At 40.4% G+C, this 23,142-nt stretch overlaps 1 protein-coding gene across 2 annotated transcripts in view; it reads left to right on the top strand.

Annotated features, from left to right (window-relative positions):
* Positions 1–251: 251 nt before the first annotated feature.
* Positions 252–23,142, top strand: part of LOC124788154 (FAU ubiquitin-like and ribosomal protein S30) — a 32,495-nt gene continuing 9,604 nt past the window's right edge. The window contains exons 1-3 of one of the 2 annotated variants that reach the window (XM_047255306.1): positions 252–411; positions 588–669; positions 21,954–22,148. In XM_047255306.1, coding sequence (XP_047111262.1) covers positions 592–669; positions 21,954–22,148 — 273 coding nt within the window. In that variant the 5' untranslated portion in view covers positions 252–411; positions 588–591. The remainder of the gene's footprint in view (positions 412–587; positions 670–21,953; positions 22,149–23,142) is intronic. The other variant, XM_047255307.1, reaches the window with a different exon arrangement.

Genomic DNA, 23,142 nt, shown 5'->3' on the forward strand with positions numbered 1-23,142 from the left:
CCATCAGCGCCATATTGTCCTTACTCTTTTGGAAATGGGTATTAAAATATTAATTTAAGTAATATACTCTAACAGTGACGATTACAGCGGCACTGCAACATATTTGAATGTGAGTCGTCACACAAAACTGGATAGTCCACTGGGCATGGCCTATCAGTTGCTGCCTGAGTGATTTCAATTTCTGATGTTCTGTATCACCGACGTTCAATTAGTGCTTTCTTTATATGGACATCACTGGTATCCAGAGTTGGATGTTTGTGGGCCGCAGGAGGTACTATGCGAATGATTTGAAGTTCTTTGGTTGTTGGTGTGTAACATCGTGTCGCGTGTCGTAAATTTCCAGTGCGTATATTTATTCTGCTCTTCTTGCTACTTTTCAAAAGAAACTAATCGATCAGCATTACAGTAAACGTAAGTGTAGTGAATTTCTGTAGAAAAGGTGTTTGTTATATCAACATTGAGGAAATGTTTACGTGCCGTATGGCAGACATGATAACGAATTATTCTAAAATTGTAGGGTGTACATAGTAGTACGAGTTACATACAGTCAGTTCTTTATGCTAAGTATAATACCTTTTATTTTCCAGAAAGATGATGCAAATTCACGTTCGCGGTGTGTCTAACCACGTTGTTGAGTGTGAAGGAAGTGAATCCATCGCACAGATCAAGGCAGGTAGTTCAGCAGTTTATTCTCCAATTTGATAGTTACATTTTTGATCTGACACTCAGGTCGAGTTTTAAAATTAAGTTCTGAGTAGCAGTAAAAGTTTCTTTGACCCACGTCAACCAGTCGATTTGTACTGCTTAATAACTGTATTCTCGAGGCTTCGTTTTGCATTTCAGCATTAAAAGTCCATGTTTTACTGTTACAAGTCAAAAGTGGTAATACCCAAAATTGTAATCTGCCATTTTTAAAAACAATTGGAAGATAAGTATTGAAGCGCCTATTAAGTTTATAAACAGTTGTATTTAATCTTTCTTAAAAAATAAAAGTCGACTGATTTCCATCATTATAAATTTGTACTGGGTTCTTTTGATGTGTTGGTTATAAGTTTGAGGCACAGTTTAAATTGGTTTCAGCTCTATTTCACACTAAGTTTATTACAATCTTCCACTTGTTGGTACTGTGCTAGGTGGTGCAGTTGTTAACATTCCGGATTCTCATTCGGGAGGACTTCGGTTCTAATCCCTGTCCGGCCATCCTGGTATAAGTTTGCCATGATTTCCCAAAATTCCGTAAGCCAAAGACCTGAATGGTTTGTTTGTAAGAGCTGAGCCGATTGTCTCATTCAGTTTGAGCTTGTACTTTGTACTTACCTCGTTGTTGACACAGCTAAATACTGATTTTTCTAACATTTGTTGACAGTGCAAGGTAGCACAGTGGTCAGCACATTGGCTCACATTCGGGATCTTCTCTTCATCCTTCTCCATTTGTTGTCAAGCAGCTATACTGTAGCTAGGTGATAGTGTGTTATATGCTAAAGGAAGGTGGCTCATGTGAGTTTCGCTTACCCATTATTCCTTCTTCATTTCCTTAGTTTAAGAACCTGAAAAATTCCTCCAAGAGTGCTGAGAATAGTTTTATGACACAGAAACCCATTATACTAAAATGTAGACTTTCACGGCCGGAAATATCATGTCCATTATAATTATCCGGGCTGTTATGCCGTGGTCGGTTGATGAATTCTGTGTCGATTCCCAACGTTTCGTCTCCGACTGCGGAAGACATCTTCAAGGGGGTCCGTAGCTCGATGGAAGGTCCAACACACCCACTGGCTCGCTACTGTGTTGGACCTTCCATCGAGCTACGGACCCCCTTGAAGATGTCTTCTGCAGTCGGAGACGAAACGTTGGGAATCGACACAGAATTCATCAACCGACCATGGCATAACAGACCGGATAATTATAATGGACAGAAACCCATTGCCTGGCTGCTTTTTGAGTTCCAAATTTCTCACTATTCTGATGAAGCCTAATAGAAGTTGTAGCATTGACATATATATACAGTCAGCTCGATTATATGAAAATCAAGGGACCAGGAAAAAAGTTCAAATTACGAAGAGTTCAAAATAACAGCAGTTCCAATAATTGAAAGGGACAGAGGAAAAAATTAAAATAAATGAGAATCTGATGGAAAGTACATAGATGTAGGCCTACATATAAATTGCGTACACACGTATACATTCATCTTTATATTAGTAATGTGCAAAACAGTACATACCATATATTAAGATACCAGTGAAAATGTTAACATTTCATTTTGAAAAATTATTGATTTTCTTTTGAGAAATGACTTGCATCTAGCATCACCTAGCAAATTTTTGACAGTGGTTAGAGCTGAGAAAAACTCTCAATTGTGTCCATTATGAGAGCTTAGAAACATAAAGTATGGATAGATGACCTTGCCGGGTTAACGGAAACGTCAGATTCCACCCGTCTGCTTTGACCAATGACGTCACCAATATGGCAGAAACAACCATTCACAACTACTCCCATATCGCGAGTATGACGTCAGTACGTAAACATGACAGCAAAACACAAAAATAGATAGATAAACGATCTCACACATTCCTTCAAAAATATAATGAAACTAACAGGACAAGCAGGAGAGATTGGGGTTTTTTGGATGGGGACAAACTAAAAATAAACACACGTCACTAAAACAAACGGCAAAAACGATAAAATAAAATGACCGCAACCTTCCCAAAATCAACTAAAAATGATATCCATTGGAATCGAACACTTCCCTTGACAGCAACAGCAACTACTGATACCACACTAAAAATCTCAAAACTTTCACCACCACCACACTAATCCTACAAAAAAAAAAAAACCTAGAAAATCAAAATTGGAATCAAACACTTCCCGTGACCTGTTATACTTATGACATCTCCACATATAGCCGTCCCTGCTCCGAGACGTCGGAATTTTAGTAAGCCTCACTTCTTCACGACACACTGAACACTTCATGACTTCAGCCAACATGCCAAATAGCTGAAGAAATTTTATTAGAGACATTGCACTGTCCTCCATCATCGCCAAAAACTGTTGACCTTGTCAATCATATTCATACCAACCAAAGCCATAAACAATGCAATTTACCAAAATTCACACACGACGAACAGAAAAAAAACTACAATAACGTTGACATAACAAAACCAAAATTGTTAACTCACTGAAAAATATTCCACTGAAAGCACAGTCACCACCGATACCACACACATGCAATGCTACCATGCAAATGAACCCCTTATGCCACATAACAAGCTACCCGTAAACACACCACCAGAGAGAACCACCGACCGCAATAATACACCACCTGTAAACATGCCACACATTCGAACTAAACCGAAAACATCACCTAACACACAATACATAAACACACCGCCAGAGAGCACCACCGATCACATCAAAACGACACCTACAAACACGCCACTCTCACAAACTAAACTCTGCGCCGTCGTGACATCATACACAACAACAGCTTTATGTCATGGGTCAAAGCCGACTGGTGGAATCAGACGCTTCCATTGACCCACATTGCCTTGTTCATTGTGATTGGAGGTGGCAGTTCTTCTTAGTTACCTTCTTGGCAGGCCAACAGCTCAGCGTGGGTTGGAACACCGTCGACACAGATGTCATCATCAACATGAATGAAATCTTCGAAGGTTAGTTCTGATCCTAAGTCTGGTGGGATTGCATTTGTTAATTCTAGTGATTCTGACTGCTGTTCTGAGTTTTCTCTTCATATTACAAACACACACTTTCTGGAACAGTTATAAAGAATGGTGGAACTGACATTTTTCCAGGCCTTTTCAATCACATTTATAGGGATCATAACCGTTGCATATGTCTTCTCACCTCTTACAATACTTTCCAGTTCAAGTGAAACAGTTTCTCTGTCGTAGAGTTTTAAAATTTTGTATTATGCCCTGGTCCAATAGTTGCAATACTTGTCATCTTTGGTGGGGAAAACATCAGTTTCGTCTGATCTTGTGGTGATGATTTGGAATGTACAGTGCAGTGGTCCAAAAACATTAAAAATTTGCATTTCTCCTTTTTTGTACCAACATTATCTAATGTCAGCCATTCATTAAACAATTCTTATCATACATGATTTTTTTATTTGAGCAACAAGGTGTGAGGAATGATTTGATTCCCATCAGACAGCATGGTTTGGCACATCTACCTACTATGAGTGGTTTCAGCTTGTGAGGTCCATCCATTACAGCCTAGGACAGTTATTCTGTCCTTATTCAGTTTGCCTCCATGGCACTTTCCATCTTTGAATGCTTGGACTACGGTGCATGGGTCATAGCCATTTTTTTAAATGTGATAGCATGACATTTTTTAGAACTTGAGTCACCTCTCGCTTGCAATAAATCCTTCAATCATGAGAGACCAAGCTAAAAATTTGTCTTCTTCCTTCAGCCTGAAACCACTCATGGGAACATGTTGTCCTCTACATGGATTTATCCATTTGAGCAAGCACTTCGCAAGATAGGGAAATTTGCCCTTGCATGACCTTTTTCTTCTTGTGCCAGAGATACTTCCAGTGACATGTCTTGATTTTTTAAAAAATCACCAACAATGTAGTTGGTAAAATAGTGAACTGTTTTGTAACAACTTTTTTTAATTTCTCCTATCCACAGCTTCGGTAACATTCTCCTCCCCCCCCCCCCCCCTTATTAATATAAAGACCCTTGCTCCTTCTAGCACTCGTGGTGTTTCACAGTTTCAAGAAACATGCATTGACTATGATACAGTATGAAAGCAGACTGCAGGCTGAGTGGGATACAGGTCCGAGAAACAAATGGTTGATCTGAGCCTGTACAGGCAATCAAAGAAGTAGTGGGACTAATTGAAAATCGGTTGCCCCCCCCCCCCCTTCTTGTTTTTAAATTTCTCTTATGAGATTACCATTCAACTTTTCACATTGTCTTAGAAACATTTTCAAATAGTGTTGCTCAGTTCAGAATATTCTATTATTTCACTATTACTGTCTTCTTGAAACTCACATGTTTCCTCCTTTTTTTTCCTCAAACCTGCAGAGTATATTGTTTCACCCTCTTATCTTAAAAGTCTGTGCTTACTTTAGAAACATTACATGCTTTCCAATTTCTTTGCTGTTTAATAGGTTGCCAGTTTAATTTCCACTTGGTGCTTGCCAAGTCATTTTTCTATTTGGTTTCTATCTCACTGTGGAGTAATTTTTGTAGGTTTAATTCCTACTTTTGTATTAATATCCTCGTCTTGTAATGGATTTTCTGCCATTCACTGGTTTCTGTAAACTTTAATAGGGTGCATCTACTTACTCATCAAAATACAACCCGAATGGTACTTAGACTTTGATGGTTACAATATATTTTTAAAACAAATCTTTCTCTTAAGTATCCATAATATTGGTTTTAATATTTTGATGTACAATGAAACCTACACCTAGGTTTCATCCATACTCTGTTCCTTTACACTAAAGCTCACTGGTTTTCTTCTATTTGGGCTTGTGCAATTTATTGTCCCTAAATAAAAACCAGTAGAACCAGTTGAGGCTTTAAGGTACATATTATTGTTTGTTTAGTTAAACAAGATGTAGTAGAATTTTGGTGCAGAAGTAGCTTGGTATGCCCCAAATTGTAGCCTGTAGGTTTTAGCTATACCTCACTGCAATTTGCCAGTTATAGTGAAATAAAGTTCAGTATGCATGTGTCACATGCACATATTAAAACCATAAGAACTGAGGATTAAGGTATCTTCATACTCATCTATAGATCTACTTCATCTAAATTTGTCTCGTGTCATCAAGACAATGGTGGTGACCTCTAAGGTACTACAGAAATTTGTCCTGGAACTAGTACACAATTAATGAGATTTTTTTTTCTTCATACCTCTTTCTGCTCATTTAATAATCTGTTGGGCTGGTATCTAAATTAGTTGTAAATTTCCACACAATGTAGGCCTACCTTTGTGTGTTATGCAGAACATGTGTCAAATCAGTGATTCCTTTATACGTGCTGCAAAGTTGTATTGGTTACTATCACATTTTTTTGTTGTTCTTTAAAATGTGCTAAACATATTTCTCATTTGGCAAGTGTAACTTATGTGCTGCTTGATAAATGCTTTTAAATTAAATTAGAAACTATTTATATTCTGATTTTGTTTGATAAACAACATGTTAATGGAGTAATTGTAAATGGGCCAAAATTTTACATGAGTATGAAAATAAAATAAAAATTAATGGGTGCGGACATCATTAAATCTGTAGCAACTATGGACCCAGAACCCAGGTTCAAAGAAAATCACGAAATTAATGTCATTCCATTGACTCTAGGATTATTTCTGTCCATGTATTGCTTCTTTAACCTCTGCCAATGATACGTTAATGTAAAACCTGGCAAGCTGCACGATTGTTTAGAGTCCATGTTAAACATTAGATCCCTCTGTAACTGGAAAGGTAAGTCACTTGGAAGGTCAAAAGAAAGTAAGAGGATATTCAAGGTTGCCACAAGTTCTGGAAATCAGGGAATATCAGGGAATTTCAAATGTGTCAGGAGAATAGGAGGAAAATTTGAAGAAAATAAGCACTGGAAAAATGGTTTGTTTACCGAGATGTCGTGCATCATCGCAGGCTGGACGCAGCTGAGTACATGCACTTCGTCCCTAGTCCCTCATTTTGACTCCTTATTCCCTTCCTACCATTTCCCTCAGCTTGCAGTCAGTGCTGCTACCACTTTTTGCTGCTAGCCTAGCAGCTTCCAATGAGAGGCAGGAAGGCATGAGGAATGGTTTGTTTGGATTTGATTCTCAGAAATTGTTGATGCAGTGGCTGGAGATGGCAGTCGTGTGTGCATGAGTTTTCTGAATGATCATGTGAAAGTGTGTATGCCCTCATTTACTGACAAAGGCTGTGACAAAAAATTTGATTGTGAAAGTGTGATAGTCGTTTCCACGTGCTGGCCTGTGGCTCAGTGATCATCTACATGGTGAGTTGTTACCTGTCATGATTAGTACTGATTCTCAGAGTATTCACGCAAGTTATGTGTTGCGTGGGTTGATCACCGCGGTCTCATTTCATTAACATGTGAATAGCTGGCCCCAGAAGTGGACCTACATGATGGGCAAAAACTGCAGGCCATTTCTGTGGGTATCTAATGGGTTGGGCTTACCGATCAGAAGCCCATTATTTCCCACTAATGTGCAGGCCCTACCCTTTGACTCTTTTCACCGATCTACCCACAGGCCAGGTCTGTTTGTGTGTGACATAATGTGGCAGATTTTCGTGGTTTATCCATGGACCAGGACTGCGGTGTTCCTCGGTAGGCCAGAGGCCTTATTTTGGCACTCTGAAAGGAGTTCATATATTAGAAAGTATGGGCAATAAGAGGAAGAAAATTGTGGCAATTGCTGGCAGTTCATACACTATTTACACACATATTTCTTGAAAGAAAGATCACACAGTACCTGTAAAATGAAATGATCATGTGGCATTGATGGCCGGTAGGCTCCGTCTGTGGAAGTTCGGCCACTGCTGCCGGGTTGCAAGTCTTTGGTCAGGTGGCACCACATTGGGTGACTTGTGTGTCAGTGATCGTGAAATAACACAACACCCAGTCCACGAGTTAGGAAAATCTCCATCCAGGCCAGGAATCAAACCTCGGCCCGCTGCATGGTAGGCAAACATGTTACCACTCAGTTAAGAAGACAAACACACAATTCCTCTAAAATAATCAACATGACACAATGGGTAATAATTTACAATAATGAACGTAGTAGAACAAACATTTTGTTGGTGGTCATCTATAGTGTTGATTTACACAACTCTTCCCCACCTTATATACTTCTTTCAAGGGGCCTACTTTTTTCTGAGGTTACTTCTGATATCAGTGAAGGTATTTTAAATTTGTCTTGCAGACTCCAAGGAAATGTCTGTTTTTGTCACCAAATGTCTTTGTTTTATTGGAATAAAATATCAGGTCTCAATGAAATAAACATACGATTTGGCTTGCTTTCTCCTCACATGTTTGGAAATACAGAAGTCCCTACATTTTTTGTCAACATGTCTGTATTCAACCTTGAGATCTCGAAATTTTTCAGGGATAAATGATAAAAATTGTCTGGAAAACAGGGAAATATCAGGGAATTTCACTTAAGGAAACTTGGGGCAACCCTGATACTACCTACAATACAACCATGTCTAGTCAAGCACTGCAGTGTTCAAATCAACCTAATAGTATCCCAAACAGTGTGTTTTGACATAAGGAACCAATGTTTAAAAACTGATTTTGTAGGTGATATGAAATCGTGAATGAGCTACGTGTGTGACGCACATGTTCATAAGCTGCTTATGTTTCATAAGAAACAAGTGCCTGCTGTGTCATCTTTGGTGACAATACTTTGGAAAACGGTAGACAATAACTTGTGATGTGTCTAATGTGTTCATCACTGTTAACAGTTTGCATGATTCTCAGCAGAGCGTTGTTAACCAGTGCAGATACTTGCAGACATGCATTTAATATGTGATGCAGCAGGATGTATGATCCAGAAAAATAAATGAATGTAATGAGAGAAGTTTTGTTACAGGCTTCATCCTAGTACCAATAAATTTATGGCCATTAATAAAAAAAACTTATAAGAAATGCTCATGCAAGCCACAGAGCCAGAATTTGAGGAGTGAAAATTCATCAATAAGCAAATGTTAAGTTGCCCATGAGACTCCTATGGTAAAGATCAGAGTGTGGAGAATACTACTGGATTGATCCAGTAGTATCCAATTATTGATAATTATACCTGTATCATGAAGTTCATCACATGCAAGCATGGGGGCCAAATGATGTTGGACAAAAGAGTTTAGTTGTGTCAGTGGACTGTCAGCATAGTACAGGACTTACTACAGTATGTATAGTTCAATGAAGATGCCATTTTCAACTTCGGTGGTCTTCTCATTTCTGGCAATTGCCATGACCACAGTGATGAAAACCCAAATCTCTCGCTTGTCTCACGTAACAACCACCAACTTGTGGCCTCGAAAGGTACAAGATGAACCAATAGTTTATTTGCTCCTACCCTGTTTAAATTGTCCTTGTGGTATATATTAGATGTTCCACAGCAGTTTTTCTAAATTGCATCTCTTGTTGTCATAGAAAGGGTGTGGTTTACACATGACTTCACTGTCCCTGTTCAATATTAATGACTGTGATCACCTGAACAACAGATACTCGTCATTCCTCATGCTGTCCCATGCTCACAAGATCCACCACCAGTAACTTGTCCTATAGGGTTATGTGACATCATTGATGTATCAAACCCCAGCAGAAACTGAAGAGGAACTGATTGCTAGGGTCCTAGCTGCCTGTCTTTGGATATTTGAAGCACAATTTTATGTGCCATTATAATACAAACATTGAGACTAGTGGTTGTAACTTTGAACTGTTGCTGTAAGATGTGAGTTCCCTTTTTCATCCTTGCCTCCTGCTCTATATCCAAAGAGGCAGTGCTTTTCTAAAGACACAGATCTTCTATTTTTAAGGAGAGGAATTCAGTGCTCGATGTGGCCATCCTGTTAGAGGCTGTTTGTTGCTTCCCTAAATCATTTGAGATGAATGCCAACATACTTCTTTTGACAAAGTTGCAGGTATTCTCCTTCACCATAGATTTTCTTGCTCTTTGCTCCTGTGGATTTGCTCCTTGTTTATTAGATTTAGTGTGATGTCTGTAGTAGAGGTGAATTTCTTCTTGTCACTTTTTACACTTCGTTGTGGATACATTTGTTTTCTGTTGCTAATTATTACATTTTTTTCCATATATTGTTCAGCCTTCGCTGACCAGTTCATCCAATTCTTTGGTCATGAGTGCACTGACTTCATCAATTACCTTATTACTGCTCAATTCAGATACTGATGTCTCCACTTCCAGTTCTCACTGTACATGTAGACTACTTGAAGAGAGCATCCCCACCCAAGTAGTGTTACCCCTCTGTAGTTCAATAATATTAAAGTTAAGAGGCTCAGTTTCTTCCATCTTAATTTTAATTGCATGTGAACTGAGTCTCCATTTTTAGTAAACCCAATTTGGTGTGTTGGCTTAGTTGGTTATGTATGTGGATGGTAATAAGTGTACCTTTGTCTTATACCTCTTACAGCATTATGGGTATCACAAGCAAGCCCCCTCATAAATCATTCTGTATATAGAAGGAGCTACTTCACCTGTTGTAAAATAAAATATTTAATATCTCACATCTCCCGCAGTCTGTGATATAGCAGTTGTTTTATTAATTTTTCATGTATACCTTTTTATATCAGTTAGGTGCTCACTTAGCCAATGTATCTCTGCTGCCGAATATTCTAGTTTTGGTAGCAGATACAGCAGTGGCGGATACAGAAAAACCTCAAGGAGAGGGCACTAAAGATATCGTAAACTACCTTTACTTTTACCGTAATAAAATATAATAGTCACATGCAAAGTTTAAGAATTTTATTTAAACTGATTATAAACATATACAAGACAATGCCACCTTATGATATGAAAAAGTTACAATTGTAGTTTTCTTCCTTAAATGATGAATTCTGTGTGCCTATTCTCTCTCTCTTCCCAAGCATTTATCCCGACTTGTGGGGTCTGCCGGTTAATTGGACGTGGCATGTTAAGGGGTGGCCAGATGCCCTTCCTGTCGCCATCCCATAAACCCTCCCCCCCTCACCCAAGAAGGAATTAGTGTACCCCAACTGTCTGCATCTAGTGTAATCCATGGAATAGTGTGAATGTATTCAGATGTCTGTGAACCGTGTAACTGAGGCAGAACATGGGAACCAGCTCAGTATTCACCTAGCTGGGTGTGGAAAACTGCCTAAAAACCACATCCAGGCTGGCCGGCACACATGCCCTCATCGTTAATCCGCCGGGCGGATTCGATCCGGGGCCAGTGCGCCTACCTGAGTCCAGGAAGCTGAATGTTAGTGCTCTTGGCTACCTTGGCGGGTGAATATTATGCACATACTCTTCCTGGCAAATTGGTTAATTACATCATCAAATACGATGATGCAGACGCACGTGCTACATAGGAAAGTACAACTATTCAGTAACTGGATTCAGTCAAGTCGACTGACAAATGAAACGAACAAATAGTGTGCGGACTGACTGGCAGGGGCGGTGCAGGTGGCAATGCGGGCGGTCCCGCGAGGGGGGGGGGGCAGGGGGGGTATCCACCACTGAGATGCAATAGGTGGACACATTTCAGAACCACACTCGCATTTTGTAACTGATTTTGCTCAGTATATTTGTCAGCTGATTAAAAATTTGTTGTTGCCTTAATTATTTCAAAAGCAACAGTTACTAATCCTACTTTTGGACATGCTGATCTAGAGTAAGCCAAATGAAACATTTCACATAAAATGTCCAATTTTATTGGTTGCAGAAAGAATGTAACCTAGATGCTTCCAGAAGGTGTTAGGCAAATGACTAGTCAGTAGTTTTCATAAATTCCACCTCCAACTTCCTTGCACTTTTGAATTCTCTTGGCAACATCTTTTGTAGCTCCTCTGAGATCGCCTTGGTGTTCTTTTATGAGAGCAGCACAATTCAGAATCTGAATTATCATTTTGTTTCTTTTGTATACATTTTTTGTCTAGACTTCACCTTTCAACCATCCCCACAGGCAAAAATCTGAACGTATAAGGTCTAGATAACTTGTTGACCGAGAAGCATGACCATTTCTGCAGATCTGTCATCTAGGAAATGTTAGATTTAAATGCTGTGTCAGTTGATGACTAGATTGTGCAGGGGCTTCAACATGCTGGTAGAACACACCCATCCTTAGAACCAAGTGAACCTCTTCCAGTAATACTGGAAGCTCATTTTCAAGAAAGTCATGTGATTGGTCCCTGTAAGACAATGTAGTGACACAGCAAGCTGGAAGGTTGCATTAAGAAAATCTTTCACTGGGCGAGCAACATTGAGATGTTGCCTCCTACTGCGTGAAAGCGGTTGTTCCCAAACAGTAATGCTCTTCCAAAGTGGGACCAAAATCTGTACATGGAGATCTTGTTAAAGTGCAGCCACTCTGAGGTCCAGCTTGGGCTCTAATTATCGTATGGCATCGAAACTTGGTAGATATTGTATTGTGTTAATGCAGGACTGGTGTACGCTGAAAAAGTCTATTGAAACAGTAAATTACTTCCAATTCTGACCACCTGGTGCAAATCTGGCATGTGAATGCAAGAAAGACATAGAAATGTTTCCATGTGTACTGTGTTAGGAACAGGATATGGGCAGAAAAGCCCGAACAAGTGAGAAAGCCATAGTGTTGATTCTATTATTAACTGCCACTTAACAAAATTTGATGTTGTTGAGATGCAGCATTTGTAAAATGATGTGATCAATAGTTGCTCGCAGCAATTCAGGCAGAATCTGAACATCATTCTTTCAGATAAAGCAGAGACCAAGCATGTCCCTGGTAAATGTGTTCTTTTAGACATTCTCAGAGCCAAAATCATATGGTCTCAGACCAAATAATCTTTTAGGCCATGCATCTAGAAAACCTCTGGATGTAACACGTTCCTGGAAGATTGCATTAAGAAAATCTTTCACTGGACGAGCAACATTGAGGTGTTGCCTCATGTTGCGTGAAAGCAGTTGTTTCCACACAGTAGTGCTCTTCCAAAGTGGGACAACAATCTGTACACAGAGGTTTTGATAATATGCATATGTCACAGTACACCTGACATGCCCTCTGGGTGTATTTTCTTCAAAGAAGAATGGCTCAAGAATAAAGGTGCTTTTGAAACAATACCACCCACACACAAATTGACTGCAGTGGCTCTTCATACACAACACATGGTTTAACAGTACCCCACATGCAGCAGTTCTGTGTATTCACTGCACCCTTTAGTATAAAATATGCCTCATCACTCCATAGAATATTGCCTGGTCACACGTTATAGTCGGTCAATAGCAGAAATGGAAGAACAAATCCAGAACTTTCATACCGATCGTAAGGAATCAGTTGCTGTGCTGTCTGGACCTTTTACACATACCATTGTAAAATAGACTGCAAAACTTTCTGTACTGTTGACCGCGGGATGGATAATTCTCGTGGCACTATAGCCTGATTTAAAGTAGTTGTCACTTGACGTTTGCGCTGCGAAGTTGCGGCGTTGTCACGTCAAGCACTGGCTGGAGGCAGCTGCCTCAGCGCATCGCTACCCCCGGCGATAGAAAATCGTTTGAAAGCCTGTATCTTCTACAAAAAGTAAGTAAAAAATTTCAAACCCACATATGATGTATATCTCTACAATGTCCCTCAATCTGTCAAATAGCTATTCTTAATTTTAATTAGGACAAGAGTTACGTTAATTTGTTTGAAACCATTTAAATTCTCGATTTCGCAAACAGCTTCTAATTTATCACGTCATTACTGAAAAACTATTGGTGTCACAGCAAAATATTTTTTTCCATTCATTACCAAAATAATGCACTCGGCAAAGAATCCTTAAAAGTTTTCGTAGTGCATCACGTTTCCTGTATATAAATTTCTGAAAACAGCATTTTTAAGCAACCCTATCAGTACTGAACTCGAAACAAGTATGACGTTTAAAATCTCTATCTCCTATAAATATTATGTAAATATTTTGAAATTTACGTACAGTATCGGTCTCAGTGGTATCTGTAAGCAAATCAAATATCTTTTCTTAATTTTAATTAGGGCCGTTGTTACATTAACTATTGAAGTGTGAGAAATTTTCGCGTCCGGAAAAGTTTTCTTCTTTAGATTGCAAATCTCGAAAACTATTACATACATTGAATAACATCTTGGTGTATATACAAATTGAAATAGAATTAAAAATCAGTCTAACTTACCGTAAGGAGATGAGAGCTGGCCAAACAGTATTTCTTAGTCTCACAACAAAAATAAGAATTAATCGAAATAAATTCACAAACACAATATTTAATGGCAGTAAGTACACCACACACTAATCAGACAATGCGGAAACACCGCTTAATTCAGAGTCAGTGGAATTATCCGTCTCGCTGCTCGTATTGACAGATACACTCCTGGAAATGGAAAAAAGAACACATTGACACCGGTGTGTCAGACCCACCATACTTGCTCCGGACACTGCGAGAGGGCTGTACAAGCAATGATCACACGCACGGCACAGCGGACACACCAGGAACCGCGGTGTTGGCCGTCGAATGGCGCTAGCTGCGCAGCATTTGTGCACCGCCTCCGTCAGTGTCAGCCAGTTTGCCGTGGCATACGGAGCTCCATCGCAGTCTTTAACACTGGTAGCATGCCGAGACAGCGTGGACGTGAACCGTATGTGCAGTTGACGGACTTTGAGCGAGGGCGTATAGTGGGCATGCGGGAGGCCGGGTGGACGTACCGCCGAATTGCTCAACACGTGGGGCGTGAGGTCTCTACAGTACATCGATGTTGTCGCCAGTGGTCGGCGGAAGGTGCACGTGCCCGTCGACCTGGGACCGGACCGCAGCGACGCACGGATGCACGCCAAGACCGTAGGATCCTACGCAGTGCCGTAGGGGACCGCACCGCCACTTCCCAGCAAATTAGGGACACTGTTGCTCCTGGGGTATCGGCGAGGACCATTCGTAACCGTCTCCATGAAGCTGGGCTACGGTCCCGCACACCGTTAGGCCATCTTCCGCTCACGCCCCAAGTGCAGCCCGCCTCCAGTGGTGTCGCGACAGGCGTGAATGGAGGGACGAATGGAGACGTGTCGTCTTCAGCGATGAGAGTCGCTTCTGCCTTGGTGCCAATGATGGTCGTATGCGTGTTTGGCGCCGTGCAGGTGAGCGCCACAATCAGGACTGCATACGACCGAGGCACACAGGGCCAACACCCGGCATCATGGTGTGGGGAGCGATCTCCTACACTGGCCGTACACCACTGGTGATCATCGAGGGGACACTGAATAGTGCACGGTACATCCAAACCGTCATCGAACCCATCGTTCTACCATTCCTAGACCGGCAAGGGAACTTGCTGTTCCAACAGGACAATGCACGTCCGCATGTATCCCGTGCCACCCAACGTGCTCTAGAAGGTGTAAGTCAACTACCCTGGCCAGCAAGATCTCCGGATCTGTCCCCCATTGAGCACGTTTGGGACTGGATGAAGCGTCGTCTCACGCGGTCTGCACGTCCAGCACGAACGCTGGTCCAACTGAGGCGCCAGGTGGAAATGGCATGGCAAGCCGTTCCACAGGACTACATCCAGCATCTCTACGATTGTCTCCATGGGAGAATAGCAGCCTGCATTGCTGCGAAAGGTGGATATACACTGTACTAGTGCCGACATTGTGCATGCTCTGTTGCCTGTGTCTATGTGCCTGTGGTTCTGTCAGTGTGATTGTGTCAATAAAGTTTCCCCTTCCTGGGACAATGAATTCACGGTGTTCTTATTTCAATTTCCAGGAGTGTATAATCAAGTCTTCGACTCTTTGTTGTAAGATACCATCATTGTTCCATGCGTCCTGTATCACTCCTTTCACGTGATGCACTACCTTCTGCCAATCTTCAGAGGTCACAATTTCAACTGCCTCTTTCAAAAGGCGTTCCACTTCAGTTAATGTGAATTTCTCATTTTCTGCAGCAATATGCCGTTTAACCTGAGCCCAAATCAACTCTATTGCGTTGAAAGGGCAATGGTAAGGAGGCAATCCGAGCACTTTATGCCCGTATTTTTTTGCTACTTCATCCATAATGTAAATCAGGTTCTTTGGCTTGTGTTGTGATACAAGTTCTAATAATTCTGCCCTTGTAAAATTACTGTCGAACTACACCTTATGTTTCTGTAACCAGCTAACAATGTCGTTTTTCCTCGCTGCCTTTGTGGGTGCTTTGTCTTGTATTACTGAATGATAAGGAGCGTTATCCATAACAATGATAGAGTTTTTTGTTAAGTTCTGGAGCACACAGTCTTCAAACCATTTCACAAAAGTATTGTGGTTCATCTCTTCGTGGTAGTCGGAGGTCTTATTTGAACTGAATAGCAGCAAACAATTTGGAATGAAACCTTTTGAATTTCCGGCATGTGCTACAATTATCCTTTTTCCTCTGCCGATCGGAGCTGCCAAACTTTCGCTGATGATACCGTCTGTCCAGGCTTTTTTTAAACTGTGTCCTGCATTCACCCACGTTTCATCAAGCCAAACGATATCATCAAAATTTGTCCCCACTAATTCTCTAAGAAAGCGGCATCGCCAGGCTGCAATATCTTGGCGTTCCATTAGTAACTTTCTGCCAGATATGGATTTATAGCGGAATCCTATTTTCACGACTCGTAACAAAGACTATTTACTACCCTGAAACAGGTCAGCCGCTGTGAGGGTAGCATGTAGATTTTTGAGTGTTGGATACTCCTTCCTCGAATAAAATCCGTATATTTGACGACGAATGCCATCTTCCTGAAAAGAGTCAAGTTTTGTGACCCTCTTCTCTAGTCGCCTCTTTTTCTCAGGTGTATCCAATTTAGATGATTCACTTGAGCCTTCTTTCATGAATTTCTCCTTGCAGATTCTTATTACTGATCGTTCGCTAACTTGCAGAGCAGCTGCAGTTCGCTCCACCACCTCATCCAAAGGAACGAGAGGCCCTCCTGCATCCCTCTCTCTCTCAAAATACTCCCTTAACACATTGCAGTTGGGCCACAGATACTACTGCAATCCCTCAGAAGTCGTAGACTTTTGCGCCTTTTTTACATGGCTCCTGACCAAAAGGTAATGAAGGAAAGCAAAACCTTTTAACTGATGTGTGTGTTATCATCCTATATCTAAACATTTGTTTAAAGTTTTTTGTAAGATATCATATATTTACAGAATTATTATATTTTGAAAATTAGATGATTCAGAGGTAGAAAAAAAGTTTGAAATTGCAAGAAATCAGAATTTATTATAAAATAAATGTACAAAATTATTTCATTGAATTTTTACAACTCTTTTCATTGAGTAAAATTTGTCTTTGTGTGATATTACTTGAAACAGTCAGGTAGACACAATCCTACATTACATTCTTCACACCACCATCTCGTCTCCCTTCTCACTCGTTTGCCAGTACTCCGTGCGCCCTTCTCTGAGCAAACAATGCAATATCTTGATGCATATTTCTTGCTTGTTGTCGATGGGACGTGAGTGGGGAAATGCCTTGCTGTTAGCCTGTTTGCTGCTGAACCCTGCTTTTCATTTTCGTTGAAAACTTCGCCGGATTTCTCCAGTATTTGTTTTCCCAGGTTCACCATAAAAGTAAACAAGCTGGTTCGTTTGTGAGAGACAGGCCGAAGTTTCTTGTACAGAATGTAAGAATTGACCACGCACATCATAAATACATGAAAAAAATACCTTTTTCCACCATTTCATTGTTCGTCGTTGAAAATAATAGTAGGTCACCAGCAGATCTCCATGATCAACACCAGTTTTATTTTTATTATAATCAAGTATGAGATCAGGCTTCAGTTTTTCTACCATTCCAGCCTTGGATTTTGTCGTAGTAACACTAATTGTCATTCTATGTTTGGTAGAAAGGGCAAACACATCCCTAGTATCTTTCCAGTGAAGTGCTAGCACGGAATTTTTTCTCTTGAATACGATTTCACCTCTTCTTAGTTTATCCTGTTTGAATTCCTGTGGTAGGCCTCTTCTGTTTCTCATTACTGTGCCAACAGCAGATGTGCCCTCATCAAACAACTTTTCAAATAATTTTACAGAAGTATAAAAGCGGTCCATGTACAATGTATGACCCTTACGTAGATAACTGTTGCACAAACGTAGCACCACTGAATCTGCACTGTTGTCTTTTTCACCTGCACCGGTGTACACATCACAGTTCAAAACATATCCTGTTGCTGAATCACTTAGAATGAAAAATTTTATACCATACCTGCTCGGTTTGTTCTTGATATATACTCGAAATCGAATTCTCCCTCTGAATGGACATAAACCTTCATCAACTGTGAGATTCTCGCCAGGAGAAAAACTGTTCTTGCTTTTCAGTACAAAGTTATCAAAAAAGGTCGGATTTTGTGTATAGGATCATGGTTTGGTTGACCCCTTCGTACATAATTGTCGTTGTTATTTACGTGAAGCATAAAGTAAATTGACCTAAATCTGTCTCTTTTCATGATTTTTGCAGGTAAGGAGGAATCTAGCATTAGGTCATTGCTCCAATAGTCCGTAATATTTGGTTTGTGTACAAGGCACATGTGAATAATTATAGCAAAAAACTGATACATCTCATGTAGCTTCACAGCAGACCAATTGGCCCAAAGCGACCTGGAAGTTATTTTATTTTGCATCCGCAATTTGGAAATTGTTGCTGCAGCGTAGCGGTTTGTTTCTGTCTTTATATTTTTGATGACATTTGCGTCAATAAAGACGCTCCAACAGTCAAATTCAGTGCTTTCGGCGCTCAAAGGTGCCAAGACATTACTTACGCCTTCAAAGAGCGGTAATTGTTGTAGGACATCGTCATTTACCCATTCAACAACGTTGTTTTGGGACTGCTGTTGTTGTATTATGCCTCTGCCTTTTTGAATGGGAGCTTCACACTCTTCTAATACGTCTGATGGCTCATTTTCATTTTCGGACCACTCGTTGTTACCTTCGAAATAAATGACATAAGTCAGTGAAACTGCCGAGATTATAATTGTGATTCGTAAACACAATGACTGACCATTATAATTACCATCTATTTCAGAAGAACTATTTTCAGTTTGAAATCCATCATCGTCAATTTCAGATCCAGATTCTTCCAGCAGCCTCAGAATTTCCTCTTCAGTCAAACTGTCCCCCATTTTACGACAAACGTTTGCGATAAAGACAACTACATAAGCACACTGCAAGAGTGAATGCGCGGGAATTGTTTTGGCGCCTTTTTTGAGTGACATAGCGCTTAGAGGATGCAGGAACACCATCTAGCGGTCGTCCGATGTACTACAAGACCGAAACACTCAACTCCAGATGTCACTGCACGGATATAATGCGCCGCAACCTGAAATAATAATCGAGAAGGCGGCGCTCGGAGAATCTCTGAGCGCCGACTGTTATGGCAATAAATGCGCGCTCGTAGTTTCTACGGGCAACGACCGGAATGTGTTAAGGAACACACGTATTCACGCGCCTGACTGCGTATAACGGCCCCATGTCCGCCACTTTTTGGAGCTTTCCGAGGAGTGTGCAGCCTCGGCCTCCCTCTCTTGCGACTGCTTTAATCAGACATCGTAAACACGCGAAGCTACAAGTCACTCAAATCTCTCACCTGCACGTCTACAACTGCTCGCTGAGGACTGGCTGGCACAATGCCTTAGTCAGCTCAGCAGAGCGAAGTGGCATCGCAGTGGCAGCTGACAGCGCTGACTGCCATTGGTTTATTGGTGGCGGGAGCCCTGCAGCCCGTTGCCTGTCAAGTGACAACTACTTTAAATCAGACTATAATGAGCAGCAGGACTATCCAAGGCAGGTGGTGCGTTGCCAATTACCCCAGCAACAACCTAGTCAATAATTTGTCGGGATAGGACACATTCCTCTTTCAGGTGCTACATAAGCTCACCCGTCTTTCTGAATTTCATTACCATCTCCCTTAAATCATTTAATGACATCAGATCTCTCCTCAGATCTTTGTCGGCAATACTCTCTCAATGCAGCACTGTAATTGCTGCTGTTCACATAAGACAGTTTCACTGATAGCACGAGGTCTCTCTTCTCAGTAACCGTATTGTTCACTCACGTTATGGCGTGCGAAATGAGAATGTGGATCTCATACAGTCATGGCCACAGATGGGACAAATTTTGTTTTCCAGCATATATTGGTTATGTGTTAATGCATTAGCATATCTACAAAGTTTCACTGCCATACAATAATTGCAGTCCACACTTGATCTCTGCGAATAGCTGCACTTCACTGATAAACACCCAGTATTAAAAGTGGATCAAACAAGATCATTGGATGCTCTAATGGACCCCCTGCCTCAGGAGCAGTAATGGCAGAACATCTGAGGAGAAATTTTAAGCATAATTAATGTAAATTTCCTGATAATGCTGTAGTATTTGGTGCAGAGTTCAACTTCCCACCTATAAATTGGGAAATTTAAGTGATTAGGGCAGGACAGGGAATCTTGTGAAATTGTTTGAAATGCCTTGTCTAAAAATTTCCTTGATCAGTTAGGGAACTAATTCGTGAAGGTAACATTTTATACCTGCTCCTGACAAACAGACCTGAACTTTTCTATGTAGTTGTCGTAGAACAGGAAATCATTGAATACAGCAGTAAATAGCAAGAGCAACAAAAACCAATTTCAGATTACTTGAGTGGTCAGCATGAAAATATCTCCAGCACTAACAGTGTTGAGTGTCAATGGATAAAGTTAAAGAGCATTGTACTATATGCTTTAGACAGGTATGTTCCAAGAAAAGTTGTGAGTGATGGACAAGACCTGCCCTGATTCCCCCATGTTAGAAAGCTGCTCAGAGCTTTACTGAAAATTTAAATGTAGCTGAAGTCTCACAGAGAAGCAAATGTGAAGAATGAAGCGAAAATTTACATAAGGAGAGCCATGTGTGCAGCAAATTAGAAAGTAAAATTCTTTCTAGCTGCTTGACACAAAATCGTAAGAAGTTTTGGCCATATGATAAATTGATAGAAGCCATCTGTCCAGACTGCTGTGACCATAATGGCGTTGAAACAAAGGACGACACAGAAAAGGCCAAAATACTGAATGCCTTTTACCAAATCACAGAGGATGTTGGCACTGTAGTGCCTCCTGTATTCGCCACACAAATGACAAAATTGCTGATAATGAAATAAGTGAGCATGGGATACAAAATCAGCTGAAATCCCTCAACATGAGAAGGCCACTGGATGTGATGGGGTACCAGTATGGTTCTGCTCAAAGCATGTAAAAGAACTTGCCCAACTTCTAATGGCAGTGTACACTAGGTCTTTGGAGGAGCAAAGTGTTCCTAAAACTATAAGCCTATATTTCTGATGTTGGTCAGTTGTAGACATGTTTTATCTTTGTGTATTATGACATTTCCGGTGACCAAAAATCTGTTGTGTAGGAATCAACAAGGATTCTGAAAATGATGATCTTGTGAAACACTGCTCGCTCTGTACATTCATGAGACCCAGAAGGTGGTAGATACTGACACCGGGATAGATGCCGTGTTTAGCTTCGTGTGTCACAGTTGATGTTTTTGGTACTGGTGTAATTTTTCATAATTTAAATCAATGATGCTGTGCTCTTTGACTTGCATAAGGCCAGTCAATACAGTTCCACACCGCCACCTAATGAACAAAAGAAGTGAATACAGAATATCAGACCAACTGTGTGATTGAATTGAGAGGTTTCTAGCAAATGGAATATAGAGTGTCGTTCTCAGTGGAGAGAATTCTTCACATGCAAAAGTGGCTTTGGGCATGAATATTACGGGTCCATTATTTTCCTAGAGGTAACTTCCACCATATTCTTGTATGTGGAACACCAATACGTGTAGAAATCCTGCATGGACTTGTCGAAGGACCACATGCTACCACCTTAATAATGTCTGCTGGTTCATGCATGCTGCACCCTTGTCACACAATTTAGTCAAAATGCAGATAAACACTCTTGAATCTTGTACCCTGTGGTTAGCAAATCATCTACCGTATTCTCTTCAAGCAGTAGCAGAAGCAGCATTTCCATTCAAAACCTGTACACGAATACCGCATCGGGATTATCAGCATTTGTAAATAGATGCAGCATGCTTAAACAATACAGTAGTATCACACAACAAATCACACTCTCAGTTGAAAAATTTAGTTATGGAAACTCAAGCACAACTTTGAATTATAAATATTAATTGTCTATGTTCTATAGAAAGTTTCGGTGTTTTATTTTATTTCACATTAACTTGAAGTATTGTTATTTGATTATGTATTACAGGAGACTGATTTAGTCTACTTTTTTGCAGGATCACATCTGTCACCTGGAAGGTGTAGAGAATGTTGGTGATACTTTCTTGTACTGTGCTGGATCTCCATTAGCAGATGATGTTACAGTGTCTGCACTGCCATCCCTCGACTTAGATTTCACTGTTAGCTTAAAAGGAGGAAAGGTCCATGGATCCTTAGCTCGAGCAGGGAAGGTTAAGGGTCAGACGCCAAAGGTAAGGCTTGAATCAGGAAAGAAGTATTGCATGTCTGCCTCAAAACAGCTACATGTAGTTTCTCCTTATGTACAGTATGCTTTAGTAATGTGTAGTTAATCATTTTGCATAGTCTCTTAATGTTAAACATTTTTCTTCAGCTGCTGTAATTGGTGTTACTGTTCTACCATCAACCCTACATAACTTTATACGGAGTATTTGATACTGCTTTTTGTACTTCTTTACTGCGACATTTTACATGTTGCTCTTTGGTTGGTAGTTTTTGAACAGAGCAGTGAGACTTTCGTACAAACTCATAATTTAAAAGCATTGTTGCCAAGTTATGCTTAAAATATTTTTACTCTCACCTGAGTGAACGGTTTGTTCAGTTACAATTTGTTAGGTTTTAGTTTCCAGTACGTTGTAATAGGAAACTGACAGCAAAGGAAAATTGTAGTGTAGTTTCATGGTAGCGAACAACAATGAGCAATAAGCAGAGAATCTATACACAATAAAAATAAAGATTAATATTAACAATATTTGCTATAATATGAGCTTTTACATACCAGTTATGAGAGTTCCAAGTATCAGAAGTTTCTCAAGAGCATTGACAGAAAGCTAAGAACTAGGAAGACTTAAAACACCTGGATTAGGACACGCAATATTGTCCATTTCATAATGATTAACCCCAGACTTTGAGCTCATATTCTTGTTATATTGCATGACAAACATTGATGTGTTGTACGTTGTTGGAATTGTGGAAATGTATGGTTGTTTTTGGTGTATGAATATTATATTTTAGTTGAACAGAGAGGGGGGGGGGGGTGATGTACATGGTGATATTTAAGAGAAAGTGTACTTATCAAGCTTTTTTGCTGACTGTAAACTTTGAAGAGTCACAGAAGCAAGACCATTATTATGTTAATTGTTTCCTTTCCTTGGTTTAAAGATAGACCCATTCTCCATTTGAAGGTTGATTTTTGTTGGTTTCCAATTAGTCCTTGACTGCCAAAAC

This window comes from Schistocerca piceifrons, chromosome 3 (genome assembly GCF_021461385.2).
Source record: "Schistocerca piceifrons isolate TAMUIC-IGC-003096 chromosome 3, iqSchPice1.1, whole genome shotgun sequence".
Taxonomy (NCBI): Eukaryota; Metazoa; Arthropoda; class Insecta; order Orthoptera; family Acrididae; genus Schistocerca; species Schistocerca piceifrons.